The 18,736-nt window shown below is 40.8% G+C and overlaps 2 protein-coding genes across 2 annotated transcripts; both read right to left on the bottom strand.

Moving 5' to 3' along the window:
• Positions 1–544: 544 nt before the first annotated feature.
• On the bottom strand, positions 545–12,755 carry LOC129862020 (potassium voltage-gated channel subfamily A member 1-like). The gene is made up of 2 exons (XM_055933307.1): positions 12,009–12,755; positions 545–11,563 (listed from the first exon to the last, which is right to left on the bottom strand). Exon 2 carries the CDS (start codon positions 11,300–11,302, stop codon positions 9,824–9,826), a length of 1,479 nt encoding a protein of 492 aa, XP_055789282.1. The 5' UTR covers positions 11,303–11,563; positions 12,009–12,755; the 3' UTR covers positions 545–9,823.
• Positions 12,756–15,884: 3,129 nt separating this feature from the next.
• On the bottom strand, positions 15,885–18,593 carry LOC129862019 (shaker-related potassium channel tsha2). Its single transcript, XM_055933306.1, has 2 exons — positions 17,099–18,593; positions 15,885–16,539 (listed from the first exon to the last, which is right to left on the bottom strand). The coding sequence occupies exon 1, from the start codon at positions 18,591–18,593 to the stop codon at positions 17,142–17,144; it is 1,452 nt and encodes a 483-aa protein (XP_055789281.1). The 3' UTR covers positions 15,885–16,539; positions 17,099–17,141.
• Positions 18,594–18,736: the final 143 nt, after the last annotated feature.

Raw genomic sequence — 18,736 nt, 5'->3', positions numbered from 1 at the left:
CCAGGTACTATAGTCAGGTACTGTAGCCACGTACTGAAGGCAGGTACTATAGTCAGGTACTGTAGCCAGGTACTATAGTCAGGTACTGTAGCCACGTATTGAAGGCAGGTACTATAGTCAGGTACTATAGCCAGGTACTATAGTCAGGTACTGTAGCCACGTACTGAAGGCAGGTACTATAGTCAGGTACTGTAGCCAGGTACTGAAGGCAGGTACTGAAGGCACTACCTGAATGCAGGGTACGTAGTTTTCAATCCAAATGATTTAATGCAGGTGTTAATCAATATTGAAGTTTTGAGCTGTTTGTAACATCGATAAAGAATGTGGCCCACTGCCGTGTCCTTGGGAAAGTCACCATTGGGGGAAAGTCACCATTGGGGGAAAGTCACCATTGGGGGAAAGTCACCATTGGGGTTCGATAGAAGCGGAATCAGAAACTTAAACCCTTAGTGGCTCACAAGTACACAAACATTCAGCAGCTATAGACTTGACTAGACACCCAAAATGACCTTGTTTTCCAAGTAACTAACGACAATACACAATCTGATCCTTAACATTTATTGAATTTGATGAACGATGAAATCATACAGTGTGACATAAGTTAGAAAAGAAATACCCTTGCATATATCACAGACCATGTTTTTCTCTGACGTCTGACAAGCCCAACATATCATAGTGTAATCCTCAATATACAATGTGAAAAAATGACAAACAAACATTGGTAGTAGGCAAATGGATTACTTATAATACAAATAAAAAAAGAGCAGGGGTGTATTCGATGAGGTTAAACATTAACACCATTTCAGGTAGAAATGTAACGAGTAGAGCTGACAGGACTCAGTTCTACATGACAAACATACCTGATCTAGACAAAACATTTTATTTATCTATAATATTATCTTTCTATAATGTTTTCTATGTTTCTCTCTGTATTGTTGGTGAAGGGCCCGTCAGGAAGCATTACACTGTTAGTCTACAGCTGTTGTTTACCAAGCATGTGACAAATAACATTGGATTGGATTTTGATTTAACAGACCCCAGGAGTTAACAGTCTCTCTCGTCTCTGAGCTGCTCGGTCACATTCCCATAGCAGTCAATAGGTTTTCTATCGGTTGTTATAGATATCTTATAGGATCACATTTCTTATATAGATGCACAATGGTAGCATGCTAAAATGCACCCTTGACCACCAGGGGCCATAGGACTCTATTGCACTACTTTTGACCACCAGGGGCCATAGGACTCTAGTGCACTACTTTTGACCACCAGGGGACTTAGGACTCTAGTGCACTACTTTTGACCACGAGGGGCCATAGGTCTAGTGCACTGCTTTTGACCACCAGGGGCCATAGGACTTGTGCACTACTTTTGACAACCAGGGGCAATAGGACTCTAGTGCACTACTTTTGACCACCAGGGGCCATAGGACTCTAGTGCACTACTTTAGACCACCAGGGGCCATAGGACTAGTGGACTACTTTTGACAACCAGGGGCAATAGGACTCTAGTGCACTACTTTTGACCCCCAGGGGCCATAGGACTAATTTACTACTTTTAACCACCAGGGGCCATAGGACTCTAGTGCACTACTACTACTACAGGGGCCATAGGACTCTGGTCAAAAGTAGTGCACTATAGAGGGAATAGGGTGCCATTTCAGACACAAATAATGTCTGACAGACGGACGGTAAGAGAAACATGTATCAATCACACATCTACCAATCACATCACTGCCTGTCATCAAACAGGAACTAGTCACCTCTCTTCACCATTCTAACATGCTGACTAGACCGGGCGCGCGCGTGCGTCAGGACACGCAGGTTGAAATATCAACACGAATTCTGAACCAACTACATTCATTTGGGGACAGATCGAAAAGCATTAAACATATATGCCAATTTAGCTAGCTTGCTGTTGCTAGCTAATTTGTCCTGGGATATAAACATTTGGTTGTTATTTTGCCTGAAATGCACAATGTCCTCTACTCCGACAATTAATCCATGGATAAAAGGGTAAACAGAGTTTGTTTCTAGTAATCTCTCCTCCTCCAGGCGGCTTCTTCTTCTTCTTTGGCGGTTGGCAACCAACTTTAAGGTGCATTACCACCACCAACTGGCCTGGAGTGTGGACCTCAGTTCATCTTTCAATCACCCACGTGGGTATATGCTCCTAAATACCAATGAGGAAATGGGAGAGGCGAGACTTGCAGCGCATCAAGCGTCACAAATGGAACCAAGTTCTATTTTAACGTCTGGCTACGCAGATGCTCGTTGACGTGCGTGTGCAGTGTGGGTGCAATGATTGAATAACATGAATATGTACATTTATTTTGCACCACTCGCACACGCTCGCGCAGCATGTTAGTAAAGAGAGGTTTCAACGTATAGCCTGGTCACAGATTTGTTTGTGCTGTATAGACAACTCCTATGATTGTTGTCATTGGTCATTGCCGTGTTTGGCCTGACAATGAGCATATAGTTGGCAAGACAGCGCAAACAGATCTGAGACCAGGCTAGTTTGAACATGTTAATACTTACAACATCAGAACTGATCAGATTCAGTACACAGTGTTGCCATACTGTAGCAAGCACCAATCCGAACGTACGTCTGGTCTGAGATGAAAACGGTCCTTTAGCAAACAATAACATTTTCTAAAATACATTCAAAATAAAGGAAAATATTTGATATAGAAGCCTTTGGTTTAGATGAAAGCAAGGGTTTTCTTTAAACGATGCAGCCACTATTATAATTGATCTACAGTTTGGAAAGGTCATAAAGCTCATGCAGTCTTCTGTTGACCATGCAGTTTTTGGTTGCCATAGAGATATGTATTCGTTATCTATACATTATCAGTTGGTTTTCAGTGATGGAAGTTTGGAAACTCTCTTAAATGGTGTGGTTTGTTTGGATGGGTTTTCCAGTGTTTCTTTAAATAAAATAAAAAGACTATCCATACATCTTGATGCTAACACAGTTGTTTGTAGTCCGGTACAGTAAATTGTCAGGACAGTAAATTGACAGTACAGTAAATTGTCAGGACAGTAAATTGACAGTACAGTAAATTGTCAGTACAGGGAATTGACAGTACAGTAAATTGACAGTACAGTAAATTGTCAGTACAGGGAATTGACAGTACAGTAAATTGACAGTACAGTAAATTGACAGTACAGTAAATTGTCAGTACAGTAAATTGACAGTACAGTAAATTGACAGTACAGTAAATTGTCAGTACAGTAAATTGACAGTACAGTAAATTGACAGTACAGTAAATTGATAACAATAGTACTTCAGTTTAATCATCATGGCTTTGCAAAGGAACACATTATTATTGTCTTTGATATTTCAGGATATTCTGTCATGTTCTTCCTAAATACAACCCACTGGGCACCCACTGGTGCAATCATCATTGTTTCCATGTAATTTCAATGAAATTACTTTGAACCAATGTAGAATAGACCTTGAAATGACTTCTGTGCCCAGTGGGAATAAATCGTAGTATAGTGACAAATAAAACAAAAAATAAGATACACAATAAAAACATAGATATCATTGGTTTTGACATGTTGCTCTATAAAGTTGCTTGCAATACTCTATTTAACAGTGTTTCTTCTTTTTAGATATAGTTTACTTTTACTTGAGTTTCTCTGAATGGTATTTTTTAAAAGACCTCACTCGTTTTTATTTTGAATAGCATACATTATACAAACAAAGCTATATAGGCACCATCTCAGACTCTCGTTCACACTAGACACACAGCCCTTCAATCCTGTGGGAGGGTGCTTCTGGCTACTCTGCTCCATTAGTCAACATAGCTTCCTTTCTGGAAAACTACTCCAGGTTAACCTAGGAGGTGGATGGGGATTGGATGGCCACTGTACAATACCTATATTTGGCCATTTCATAGCTTTTCTCTGCTTAGTGTTAGGACAGGGTTGTGTTCATTAGGCACCAAATAGAATAAACCGCTCTAAACTAGAGTGAAATGGGGAAGCCTATCTTGTAGGCCAACTTGTCAGATAAGAAAAACTATTTTCATTTTCTGTACCAAAAAATGTTTTAAAACTTTGGGGATTTACTCTCTGTCCAATAAGAAACTCAAAATGTTCTTGTTGCAAAATGTTTTACAACTGTTTTCCCTAATGAACATGACTCAGGTGTTTAACTTTGATCTTTAACCTTTGACCCCACTGACCTTAAGGAAATCAAAGAATACAACAAACAACATATACAGACAGCCATGTTGTAAATATCTGTAAAGACATCGAGACCATCTGTCTTCTCCATATCTTTTTTAAATAGATTAATGAATTTCTTAGTTTACAAAAGTTTCTAAGAAAACAGGTACCTGTAATTCTATTGCTATAAGAATGCATTGTTTTTTTGTTTTTTTATAGAATAGTTAAATGCATAGCACCATGCATAGATTGCCCTCACGGCAAGAGCAATGGATGTACTGGTATCGTGACGTGAGGGGTTTCGCATGGGTTCCCTCAAACTTGGATGTCACTAGCTACCACAGCCACAAATTCAAGGTTTAGCCATACTTATGACTTTTTGGCTGGGGTAACTAGTGACGGCCCTCAACCTCACTGTGAACTGTTGCATCATGGGTATTTGGTGGAATAGGACATATTTTGTCCAACCACTCTTCTGGGCCATAAGAGAAACCACATATGGTAAAAACATATAATTTACCTGATGGTCAGCTAGCTACTGTACATGGTAGAGATACTTTGTATGTATAAACTCACCTCAACCACTCCAGTACCCCAGCACATTGACTAAGGTGCTGGCAGTGGCCTGTATATACAACCACTCCAGTACCCCTGCACATTTAATAAGGTACTGGCAGTGGCCTGTATATACAACCACTCCAGTACCCCAGCACATTGACTAAGGTGCTGGCAGTGGCCTGTATATACAACCACTCCAGTACCCCAGCACATTGACTAAGGTGCTGGCAGTGGCCTGTATATACAACCACTCCAGTACCCCAGCACATTGACTAAGGTGCTGGCAGTGGCCTGTATATACAACCACTCCAGTATCCCTGCACATTTAATAAGGTACTGGCAGTGGCCTGTATATACTTACATTCTCTTGTTTTTCTTGTGTGGTTTTTATTTAAATGTTTATTTCTATTAGTATCTACTGTATCTATTATTATTATCACTGTGTTATTGGGAAAAAGCTCTCATGGTGAGAATTTGACTAAACTGTTTTACAGCTGTTGTATCTTGTCAAAGTGGCAGATAAATGTTGACACTTGAAACTTGAGATAGGAGAGCCACTTTGTATTGGTTGTATTTGGGAGATTCTGTATCTGTTCTTAAGACTTGATGACATTCTCTTGGTCAGAAACCCTGAAAATCCCTGACACAGAAGTAACACTTATTTTATTTCTTTTTTGACTCAAATGTCAACTTCACTGACATATTGAACTGACATATTCAACTGAAGTGACATCTAGGAAGGCTCTCTGATAGACAGACACATTCTAAGTTTGCAGCAAATCAATAATAAGAGCAAATCAACATAAGCATAGCAAATAACAACGAGCAACTAGATTCACAGAATCAAACAAGGCCTCTTCGCCAAACAATGTGTACATTAGCCTGCTTTGCTAGCTTGCTGTTAGTCCACGAAGACCCTTTTCACACTGTCGTGGAGACCCGAAAGGAAAATATGGTACAGTCCTTTTCATCCAAGTAACATACAGTCATAAGGGTAATTGAATCTTTAGCTATGTTGATGTGTGGGCATCATTACATCTGTTGTGTGTAATCCCTTGACTTCAGTGTCACAAACATTTCTAGGAGTGATACCAGTGTCATGCCTTGATTCTAAATCCTCTTGTCATTTCATATTGATTTTGATTATGACAGCCAAAATGTTGCTTAAACAACATAACAGCATTTACAAAGCATCCGTAAGCTTTGCTGAAAGCTGGAAGACACAATGATGAAATACATGTAGATATTGAGCAAATTGAACTAGCAAAGACTGTGGAGCCTTTTATAATTTGCTGATAATGCCCAGGGTGAAATCCCAATATGCCAAAACAAATCTACTTAAAACTCCCTGGGTAATTCATTGTCCGTCTGCGACAGAGATACACAGAAATATAATTACTAGAAAGGGCATTCCTCATCAATGAAATGTGGCACACTTTTCAGGCATTCACAGATATAATTGGACAGGATAGTTCTGTGACGTAATAGCAGTGGTGTAAAGTACTTCAAAGTACTACTTAAGTAGTTTTTTGGGGTATCTGTACTTTATTTTACTATTTATATTTTTGGACTTCTTTTACTTTTACTTCACTACATTCCTAAAGAAAATGATGTACTTTTTACATATATCTTCCCTGACACCCAAAAGTACTCGTTACATTTTGAATGCTTAGCAGGACAGAAAGGGTCCAATTCACACACGTATCAAGGGAACATCCCTGGTCATCTCTACTGCCTCTGACCTGGTGGACTCACTAAACACAAATGCTTTGTTTCTGAATGATGTCTGAGTGTTGGACTGTGCCCCTGGCTATCCGTAAATTCAAAAAACATTAACAATTGTGTCATCTGGTTTGCTTAATATAAGGAATTTTAAATGATTTATACTTTTACTTTTGATACATAAGTACATTTATAACCAAATACTTTAAAACTTTTACTCAAGTAGTATTTTACTTGGTGACTTTCACTTTTACTTGAGTTATTTCCTGTTAAAGTGTCTTGACTTTTTCTCAAGTATGACTACTGGGTACTTTATCCACCACTGGGTAATAGTATCAAACCTGCATTGCTTCTCAACTGTCACACCAAAGAATCCAAATGTTTACCCTCAGAAACTGCTGCCCTATCTACATAGTCATGGAACACCATCCTGTATAACTACTGCTGTACACACTTTTTCTATTCATATACTGTCTATACACACCATTGCTAGGTAGTATTGCACTGTTGGAGCTAGAAACATAAAACATTTCGCTGCACCTGCGATAACGTTTGCTAAATGTGTACGTGACCAATACAATTTGATTTGATTTGAAACCAAACCACTTGTATTAACATGTTTTTCGAGAATCAGACAGTCTAAATCATTATGCTCTGGTCTACTCTGCTACTACAGATGGAGGATCTTAATGTAAGCTAGTTTTCTACAGCAGGAAAATAATTTTGCAGCAACAGGAAATGTGGATTATAATTAATGGATTTTTTTGTTGTAAGGGTTGATACATTTTACATTAGGGCAAATCAGATCTGACATTTTTAAAGCAGAAATTACAAACTTTAAAAGCCTTTTTAAACCTTGAATATACAACAAGTTTGCATTTCTTGCCACGCAGGAAAATGATCATCAACAAAAGAGTGATCAAATTAAGATCCTACATCTGTATAGAAATGTTTGTTTCTCTTCTTTTTTGATTATGCATAGCTTGGAAGGAAAGGGGATAGGGTTAAGGGGGCTAGAGTATATTTTAAGTGCTTCTAACTATTCAGCATCTGGGCCTGTATTCACAAAGTGTCTCAGAGTAGGAGCACAGCTCTAGGATCAGATTAGCCTTTTAGATCAGAATGAATAAGATGACATGGACATTGGGGGACCTGATCCTAGATCTGCGCTCCTACTCTGAGGCACTTTGTAAGTGCAGGCCCTGATGACCACAGCCTAGTCCACTAAAAGGCAATTTTTCATGTTGTGGAAGAAGTAAGCGCTGCTCTGCGTCGATATAGCCTGCTTGCAGATCTGCCTGGCTCGGAGTATAGCTTCAGTTCTGCAGTGAGTTCTGCAGTAACCTCACTGAGGTAGACACGCAAGACTTATGGCACATAAATCAATAGCAACAATGCAATGCAAAGCAAATGCAAAGCAACGGATATTCCCTTTGGATTTGAAGTGGTGCATGGGTGAAGAAACAGAAAGCACAGGAGGATGGTTGGTTCCAGGAAGAGCATAAGTGCATCATGAGGACAACAATGTTGAGTTGTTCTAGAATCTTGTTCTAGAATCTTGGGTAAACTAAATCCTGGGTCATGTTGGTAATGGACTTCCATGGTTGTTTTCACTGAACATTCTCTCACTGTATTAATAACCATCCTCATCATCGTCCACATCAATAACAGCATTAATAACAGCATAATGCGAAAACAAGATCTTCTGCACCTGATCTGTTCAACATGTATTTATGTTGTAGGCTATATACACAGAGGCACTTTCACTGAACCTGTTGCATGGTGAGAGGGGTAAAGGCACTAGCAACTAAAGTGCAAAATAATGATTTGCAATATTTATTAAACAAACGCTAATTTCATTAGAATTAGAGCTATTTCGATTGTTTTGTTAATGAAAATAAACAAACGCCCCTACATTTTGTGGTGAAATGGAAGACATGACTCATAATATGTTTACTTTTTCTTTGTTCAAAGAAGGTCCATGCACTGCACTATTGAAGTAATACTGTAATACTTGGTGCGTATTTATGAGAATATGCATTTTTGATAATAGGTATTTATTCTGCTTCTTTGATCGAGAACGTTTTAAGTCTGAACCCCCGAGTTGGGTTTGGATATACTGTATTTTGTCACATTTCAGAAACGTTTCAGGGATTCATGTTTTAATTACCCACGTTTCGTTTCCATGACAGTATAAGACACTATTCCGTGTCTGTAACTGCAACAAGCTGAATACTGACGTCATGCATTAGATATACTAGTATACACAGTATCTAGTCGATAGACCGTAATGCAGGTTGCTTTTTCTCATGCTATGATCTTAGTTTAGTTACTGTTTCCCTTACGATTTTTAACATTCACTCCCTAGATACTTCTAAACGATTAGCATTTTGAAATGAAAAACTATTTGAAACCAGTACTGCACTCTCAGTGAAACAAAAGCATAAAGGGGTGGATGAATCGAATGAAGGCATAGGGGGGATGCAAATATCCAAAATATTTTTTTTCTCCATTATTATGAGGTTATGTCTCATCATCACGCATGCCAATATCAACATGTATGGGGAGTTTCTAAACATGCTCGTGTGAAGCTCTTTTGTTTAATAATTGTGCTGTCTTGCATTAAAGGGCTAAAATCCCATTGGATCACTTAGTGATATCATAATTACAGCATCTTACTGCTGGAAAATAGCAGCATTGCGGATGTCCGTATCCTAGATCCTCCTCGTCATCATCCAAACCAGGAGATCAGTGATCAGTCTTTTTCCTGGGCGCTTTGCTGGATAGTAAATCCTTTGATGACAGAGGGGTAGAGAAGTAGCCTCTGACTTCAGGCGGGGCGTCGCTCGATCCGACCACTGTCTGACTGCTGCAGATGCTGACTTGCGTCTCTCTCTCTCTCTCTGCAGGCAGCAAAGCATATTTCTGATGCATTTTCTCCTTGATGCATTGTGCAACTTACTGAAATGTTGTTATCTGTAATCCATGCATAACATTTTAATTACGACGCCTGGCTTCGTCTGATAAAGACAGATATGTCCTCATGAGTGCTGTTGGTTAGTGTTCCTCCAAGGACGCCCGCATTTGCTTGTGCGTGTTAAATATAAGTTTTCTTTTTTCTTTTTCAATACTTATTTAAAGGATCATTTTAGAATAATTAAGTTACTCTATCTATATGTTATATTCTCTAGTAACAGCTTCATTTTCTTTTTCCCCTGTAATAATTACTTTCAAATTGCTGAGCTTGGTTGTTGTTGTAATGCTAGAACGCTTATAGGAGGTGAATGAAGCTTTCAGACCTGATGGTCTAGTGCAGTTAACGGCAGTTAACATGTGACGGCATCATTTAAGTCCCATGGTGTCTAATTCTACACATCTGTAAGCAGCTTGCTTTTATTTACACAGTTTTGGTTGGCTATAGTGCAATTGCCAGTTCTGAGGTTTGCCTCTCTAAAGTTGTCGATGCTATTATTTATATCTCCATCAATCTCCATGTACTCTGATTTGCTGACAGTGGACGAGCTGCGGCGACTAGAGTTGCTTTCACTAATGTTTGGTTCACTAACTTCTAAGAGTTTGGCCTGCTCCTCTCCCTCGGTCTCCCTGTGGTAGAAGTAGTTGAAGTTGGACACAATGACAGGCACTGGGAGCGCAATCGTCAACACACCGGCTATGGCGCAAAGGGAGCCTACTATCTTACCCCCTATAGTGACAGGCACCATGTCCCCATAGCCCACAGTTGTCATAGATACCACGGCCCACCAGAAGGCTTCTGGGATGCTGCCGAAGTACGACCCTTTCTCCTCGGCCTCTGCGAAATACACCGCGCTGGAGAACAGGATGACTCCAATGAAGAGGAAGAAGATGAGCAATCCGAGCTCGCGCATACTGGCCTTGAGGGTTTGTCCCAGGATCTGCAATCCTTTGGAGTGTCGTGACAGCTTGAAGATTCTAAACACTCTGACCAGACGGATCACCCTGAGGATGGCCAGAGATGTTGCCTGCTCTCCCATGCCCTCGTCCTGGTCTTCGGGGTCCTCAGCCAGCTCCGTTCCCAGTGTGATGAAGTAAGGAATGATGGCCACTATATCAATGATGTTCATCATGTTTTTGGAGAAGACCGCCTTGCTTGGACACGCGAAAAAACGCACGATCAACTCAAACGAGAACCAGATAATGCAAAGAGTTTCAATAATGAAGAAGGGATCTTTTAGGATGTTTGGTTTGTAGTAAAAAGTATGGTTCCCTACAGTCTTAAACCGACCCCTAGGGTCTTCTTTCAAGTCAGGTAAAGTCTCTAAACAAAAGATGACTATAGAAATCAGAATGACCATAACAGATACTATAGCAATCCCTCTGGCTGGACCGGAGCTCTCTGGGTGTTCAAAAAGCAGCCAGATCTGACGCTGGAACTCCTTCTCAGGTAAAGGACGTTCTTCCTCCCTGACGAAGCCCTCATCCTCACGGAATTTCTCCATGGCATCCACTCCCAACTCATAAAACTTTATCTCTTCCGAGAACATATCCAATGGGACGTTGACGGGCCTTCTCAGCCTACCGCCAGACTGGTAATAGTAGAGGATGGCATCGAAACTGGGACGGTTTCTATCAAAGAAATACTCGTTTCTCAGGTGGTCAAAGTAGCGCATCCTCTTCTTGGGGTTGCCTAGCAATGTCTCGGGGAACTGGGAGAGAGTTTTGAGTTGCGTCTCGAACCGCATCCCCGCTATGTTGATGACCACCCTCTCGCAGCAGTCGTGGTCTTCATGGTCGGGGGGGTACGAGTCCTGCGGGTGCCCCGGCACTGCCACGGTCTCGTCCATGTTATCTCCTGCCACTACGGTCATCTTGTAGCTCGAATTCGGGAGCTCTGTTGCAGCAGGAGTTGTGGAATTCCTGTTGTCCGGTTAATCTGATTGAACAGGCGGCATTCAGGTTTTGGCAGTATACAATTTCCTTCTGCACTCTTCTTCTTCTCCCCCTATTTCTTGTGCTAGTCCCCAGATAGGGGGGGTATAACTTGCTTTGCCTCAGTGCGGCTCCACTGCGGTTCTGGCTGACTCAACCATTGCTGCTCTCCGCTGCATCTGCTGCTGCTGCTGATGCCTCTGTCACACAGTCAGAGAGGAAAAAAAGAGAAAATAACGGATCTAAGGAGCAGTGAAGATATATGCTGGCTCAGCAATTTCTGCCATTTATTTATTTATTTGGCCTCTAGGCTACATTTCCTGTCTGTTTATTTATCAGCATTTAAAGGGGGAAACTATATTGTTTTATTGGTGATAATCTAGACATAAAGCAATCGACTATGCATATTATATTTGACAGGGTTAAATGTCATATAATTGCACCACTTTATATGCATGATTTGTCACATAACACTGTTTGAAACTTGCCTCACGCAAATAATGAAGTGTTAAATACACAAAAAATAACAGTCTATAAATGGCCTAATAGTAATAGATAACAATAGCCTTGGAAGTATTCCTCTTGACCGTAAACCTCAAATGACAGACAGACAGACAGACAGAGTGCACCAGTTTCAAGGCTTACCTCAGGATGATCGTGAAGGAATCCTGACGGAATGCGTCTTGTCCGCGACTCAGCACAGTCATTCAACGCTAGGACATCCTGGACATCCGGAGAGTTGTTGTCATGTGTTAATATATTAACACTTTACGTTGCACCCCACCGCAACACATTGGAGCTTTCCTCTGTGCAGCGTCAGATCGCCCTGGTAGGCTAAAACTCTCAAGGCATCACTGTCTGAGCCGTTCATCTCGGATAACTTAAATGTCTTATTTGTCTACATCTTGATCCTGTCGTCTCTTCTTCACATTCGATGTCAAATCACGCGGGAGTCAGAGGAGAAACGTGAAGATGGAAAAAACTGAGAAAAAGTAACTGTAAGCCGCAACGTCTGTAGCCGGTTGGGTACTTCGGACTGAACGGCTTGTACCGCAGGAGAAAGTATTATTTTGCCATTCAGGGGGGAGATACATTAAGGGGCAATAAGCGAACACTTGCCATTTTCAGACATTACCGCATCAGCAGAAATGTCCTGTTACGAGTAGCCTAGACAATATGACGGGCATTCTGGGATGTGTTTTACCTCGAGCCGGCACACTGTTAAGAGGGGATGGAGACTGGAGGTGCTTAAAATAGAGGGAGGAGTCGATTATGTGAAGAGAGAATCATTTCTAAATAATGGTTCAGCATATTGTTGTTCGGTATTTCACATGCAAGGAGAGTGGAGGTGGAGAGAAAGTGGAGTGTGTGTGTGTGTGGGGCGGGGGTGAGCGTGGGAGAGGGAGAGAGAAGGAGGGAGGGAGGAGAGCGCGGTTCGACGCAATGCAGACCGGCTATACTAAAGCACGCTGCCACGAGTTCTCTCTACACCACAAAAGCAAGAGCATTGTGTGTGCCAGCATTGGCGTAATATCTGCTCTTCTGAAGGAAGGGTTATGAGTCAGCCAGTACCTTAATAATTATTTCCCAACCAATCAACAATGGTCCTAATGATAGGCTACTGATAAACTTATATTTTAAAACTTAAACTACAGTAATGAATTCATACCGTTTACATGTTTCTCTCTCAACTTTCGCAGTTGTACATACTCTCCTATCAGCTCAATTCTGTGAGTGGCCACTGACCGGAAAGAGCGGTTGCGGTATAGACCATTTCAGCAGGAGTGCCTGTTTCAGCACCATGGACAGCGGTCTCGAGCAGCGCGTCTCCAAACAGAGCGCGCTCGACCATTATCCTGACCACCTACCCCCTGCCCTTCCTAGTGCATGGCGCAATGTTCTGTTGTTGTTACTGTCAATCTAATCAATAGGACTAATTGAAAACAGGCATGTTACTGTTTTAAGATAGATCTGTTTCAAGTTGCAGTGAGTTAATTTAATTAACTTTTTTTTTATAGAAGGCCTCCATTAGTGAATGTTAGTTATTGGCTTATAAATGATCAGACAACTCCTAACTCTTTCGATTTTATGAAATTGTCTTTTGTTATGTGTGTTTTTAAAATTGATCTAATTAACATACCAAATTCGAAAAATATCTAGGGTCATTACTTTTGGATCTTATGGATGTAATAAACAAAAATATATATGATAATTTACAAAGCATGATTAATTGTACATACTGTAGAAGTAGGCCTATAGGCATAAATACACCAATGGCCATGTGCCAATGTAGCCAGCAGATGAAGCTAATTGTATCAATATCCCACAACTCAATGTTTATTACCACACATTGTAATTTCATCACATCTGTGTAGCTTTATCGATATATCCATTAGGAACGAGTCTAGGATTAATGCTACAACTCAAATCGTGTTCTGTAGGCCTACCATTAAAATGTAAAATTCGTTTTGTGAGTTAGGCCACCTATTTCATTCGAAATTACAATTGTAAATCAACAATATCCATTTTTAAGTTGTTACAGTCAACTCGGGCACTCAACAATGGGGAAGGCAGCTATGGACATGATCCATTGACAATCCATTGATAGACATTAAGGAAAACATAAATTGTAGTGAACTCAAATATCATTAATAAGAAATGGACCGTATTCCCAACCCTCCCTCTCTGCACAACACATCTCCATGACACTCTCTCCGTGATATTACCATGACCTAATCACTGACATAGTATTACATGATCAGACAGATGTATAATACATTGTATTACAGCTTATCTTGTGGTTGTTATAAAGCACAAAGCACACATCTGACAACAGCACTACTGTATGTGACATATGAGAATGGAACTGGGAGTAATTGGAGGGATCAAGCCCACTCACTGTAAAGCTCAGCTATCTAGGTACCATTGTGCTTAACACTCCAAACCCATGAATAATGTTACAGAGAGGGAAGCCACCTTATAGGTGTTCTTGTACACTACTTTCTTTCCTCTGGATCTCTCTCATTTCAATTCAAGGGGCTTTATTAGCAAGGCGAAAATATGTTTGTTGACATTGCCAAAGTAAGTCAAATAGATAATAAACAAAAGTGAAATAAACAATATTTAAATTAACAGTAAACATTAGACTCACAAAAGTTCGAAAGGAATAAAGACATTTCAAATGTCATATTATGTATATATATAAACAGCATTGTAACGATGTGCAAATGGTTGAAGTACAAAAGGGAAAATAAATAAACATAAATATGGGTTGTATTTACCATGGTGTTTGTTCTTCACTGGTTGCCCTTTTCTTGTGGCAACAGGTCACAAATCTTGCTGCTGTGATGGCACACTGTGGTATTTCACCCAATAGATATGGGAGTTTATTAAAATTGGGTTTGTTCTCTAGTTCTTTGTGGATCTGTGTAATCTGAGGGAAATATGTGTCTCTAATATGGTCATACATTTGGCAGGAGGTTAGGAAGTGCAGCTCAGTTTCCACCTCATTTTGTGGGCAGTGTGCACATAGCCTGTCTTCTCTTGAGAGCCAGGTCTGCCTACGGCGGCCTCTCTCAATAGCAAGGCTATGCTCACTGATTCTGTACATAGTCAAAGCTTTCCTTAATTTTGTGTCAGTCACTGTGTACTCTCCTTTTAGGGCCAAACAGGATTCTAGTTTGCTCTGTTTTTTTGTTAATTCTTTCCAATGTGTCAAGTAATTATTTTGTGTACACAGAGGATAATTTTGCAGTCTCAATTTGGTGTTTGTCCCATTTTGTGAATTCTTGGTTGGTGAGCGGACCCCAGACCTCACAACGATAAAGGGCAATGGGTTCTATAACTGATTCAAGCATTTTTAGCCAGATCCTATTTGGTATGTCAAATTTTATGTTCCTTTTGATTGCATAGAAGGCCTTTTTTTCCTTGTCTCTCAGATCGTTCCCACCTTTGTGGAAATTACCTGTGGCGCTGATTTTAGGCTGAGGTATGCATCGTTTTTTGTGGGATCTAGGGCAACGGTGTCTAGATGGAATTTGTATTTGTGGTCCTGGCAACTGGACCTTTTTTGGAACACAATTTTACTGTCAGGGCCCAGGTCTGACAGAATCTGTCCAAAATATCTAGGTGCTGCTATAGGCCCTCCTTGGTTTTGGACAAAAGCACCAGATCATCAGCAAACAGTGGACATTTGACTTCAGATTTTAGTAGGGTGAGGCCGGGTGCTGCAGACTGTTCTAGTGCCCTCACCAATTTGTTGATATATATGTTGAAGTGGTTGGGGCTCAAGCTGCATCCCTGTCTCATCCGTAGGCCCTGTGGAAAGAAATGTTTTTTTTTTGCCAATTTTAACCGCAGACTTGTTGTTTGTGTACATGGATTTTATAATGTCGTATGTTTTTCCCCCAACACCGCTTTTCATCAATTTGTATAGAAGACCCTCATACCATATTGAGTCAAAAGCTTTTTTGAAATCAACAAAGAATGAGAAGACCCCCCTCTCATTGGGAGGAACAGTAGTTAATATTAAAACAAAATAATGAGGATTTATTTATTTAAAAAATATAGTTCAAAAGTTCACATACAATTTTACAATCTTAGAAAAATAGAAATAGACCTTTCATTAACATTTTATAGAACAACTGATTTCTCTTTACATGCAGACATAATTCAAATTCCTATGGGAAAGTTATTTTAACACCAGTGATTCCTTCCCAAGGACCATTTACAGCTAAATCTGAATTTGTGTACAATAAATAGTTATATAAAATAAAGGACTACACAAATAGTTCCTTCAAAACTTTCCACAAAGGCACACAGAGCAAGGCATGTTTGCATTTAGATTCTGAGCTGAGAAAATAAGGATAGCGTTTCAAAAAGGCATATTTACAACAATACATTACAGGATATCTACACAGTTGTTATTTCAGTTCATTGAATACATTTCAAAGTACATTGAAAGTTTCATTGAACATTCAGATTGGTAGTTTGTTCAAGGGGCTCTCCATTTGATGATGTAGCAGCACCTGTCATCTCACATTGCTGGCCAGTAGTTCATGGGACAAGTGTGTGATGTTTGATCACTATCTTGACTTTTCCAGTTACAAATATATATGGAATTGCTTGCATTTTCTTTCAAGTGTAGCAGAAAGGCAAGGGTCTTTGATCTTGTACCCTGCAAGTAGAAAGAAGAGAATGCTTTTTTGTTGGGTTATATTCCATCACTTCAATCCAGAATGTTCCTAACAAGCTTGTTAGGGACAATGTATGTATAGTCATGAGTAAATAATACACACACACACTTTGATCATCAGCAATGTCTTGCACACTGTTCAGATAACCCAAATAGCGGTTATATTTTTGCCTTAGAAGCGTCTGCTGCACGACTGCGTTTCAACCACACAGTGGCGCTCCGAGTTCAGAAATTCTATAGGCCATGCAAAAGATACCCAGTTCTAAACATTGTTGTGGGGATGAAGCTATAGGCCTACTGCAGGTGTCAAACAAATTAATTCCAGCTATTTGAAGATTATATGACAACAAACACTGCGTAATAGCGTGAGTAAAAACGCGCGTAATTATTCAAACATGCACATAGGACTGGCACTGACCTGGCATTACTGTAACGAAGCTATAAGCCTACTGTAGGTATCCATCAAATGAATTCAAGATATTTGAAGATTTACATGCCAACTAACAGCGTGCGTAAAATAAAGTACCCAGGGGCCACTCACGGAGACGGTTTTTTTCCTGCTCAACTAGGCCGATGCTTGTTTTTCATACATCTGTCAGCTTGCCCGTGTAATGTTCAAATGGGTTGAAGTTTGTTAATCTGATTGTCTCGCAAGAATCCTCTTCCGTGTACTCTGATTTGGCGAGAGACTGTCTGCTGTCGCTGGTCGATTTGAATTCTCCGAATGAAGCGTTCTGTTGACCACAAGTCACGTGGCTATACACGGCGGTTTCCTCGTCATTACGCCCTCTGTGATAGAAGTAGTTAAAATTGGACACGATAACAGGGACAGGTAGGGCTATGGTCAGCACTCCTGCGATGGCACACATAGATCCCACTATTTTGCCACCAACAGTAACCGGGTACATGTCTCCATATCCAACCGTAGTCATGGACACCACCGCCCACCAGAACGCGGCGGGGATACTTGAGAATCCCGATTCAGGGTCGTCTGCCTCTGCAAAGTAAACAGCGCTGGAGAACAGAATAACCCCTATGAGAAGAAAGAATATCAAAAGGCCGAGTTCGCTGATGCTGGCGTGGAGTGTCTGGCCCAGAATTTGGAGACCCTTGGAGTGCCTGGAAAGTTTAAAAATCCTGAACACTCGAACCAAACGGATGACTCTGAGAATGGCTAACGACATGGCCTGCTCGTTTCCTGCTCCCTGTTGCTCTGCTAGTTCAAGGCCAAGGGTGATGAAATAAGGTGCAATCGCTAAGATATCGATGGAGTTCATTGCGTTTTTGAAAAAAGCCGGTTTGGTCGGGCAAGATAAAAACCTCACGATAAACTCAAAGGAAAACCACACGATGCAAAGTGTCTCCACCATAAAAAACGGATCTGTGAATAGATTGGGTTTTTTATGGAGAGTAGTCCCATTCGTGGTAAGGTGATTACTTAATGGTAGGTCTGCGCCGGTATCTTCCCTGAACTGTGGTAAAGTCTCTAGACAGAAGATCACAATGGATATTACAATAACACTGACTGATACGACTGCGATCATCCGGGCAGGCCCTGAGCTCTCCGGGTACTCAAACAAAAGCCACAACTGGCGCTGAAACTCGTTGTCAGGCATCGGACGTTCCACCTCTATGATCATACCTTCATCTTCTTTAAACATATCTATGGCTTCCTCTTCAATTTCATAAAATGTCATTTCTTCCATGAAAATGTCCATGGTAACGTTGACAGGTCTCCTAAGCTTTCCTCCAGACTGGTAATAATAGAGGATGGCATCAAAGCTGGGTCTATTCCTGTCAAAAAAGTACTCATTTCTCAACGGATCGAAAAAGCGCATCCTTTTACGCGGGTCTCCCAAGAGCGTGGTGGGAAAGCGCGAGAGGGTCTTCAGTTGAGTTTCGAAGCGCAGTCCCGAGATGTTGATGACGACCCTCTCGCTGCACTCCTGATCGCCCCGCTCCACGTCGCAATCATCTTGGTAGAGGGGAGACACTACCACAGTATCGTCCTGGATCTCACAGGACACAACAGTCATCTTTTACCCTTCTCAAGGGTAAGGGCTTCACTCACCTCCACGGCCCCAACTATCACTTTCTCGGTATTTTTTTACTGCCCAGGAAAAGTTTGCTTCTTGATGCTTTCCTCCATTTAAATGCATACACTTTTTAGTTGCAGAAG

This window comes from Salvelinus fontinalis, chromosome 9 (assembly GCF_029448725.1).
Source record: "Salvelinus fontinalis isolate EN_2023a chromosome 9, ASM2944872v1, whole genome shotgun sequence".
NCBI lineage: Eukaryota > Metazoa > Chordata > Actinopteri > Salmoniformes > Salmonidae > Salvelinus > Salvelinus fontinalis.
This window is presented reverse-complemented; position numbering and strand designations above follow the sequence as displayed.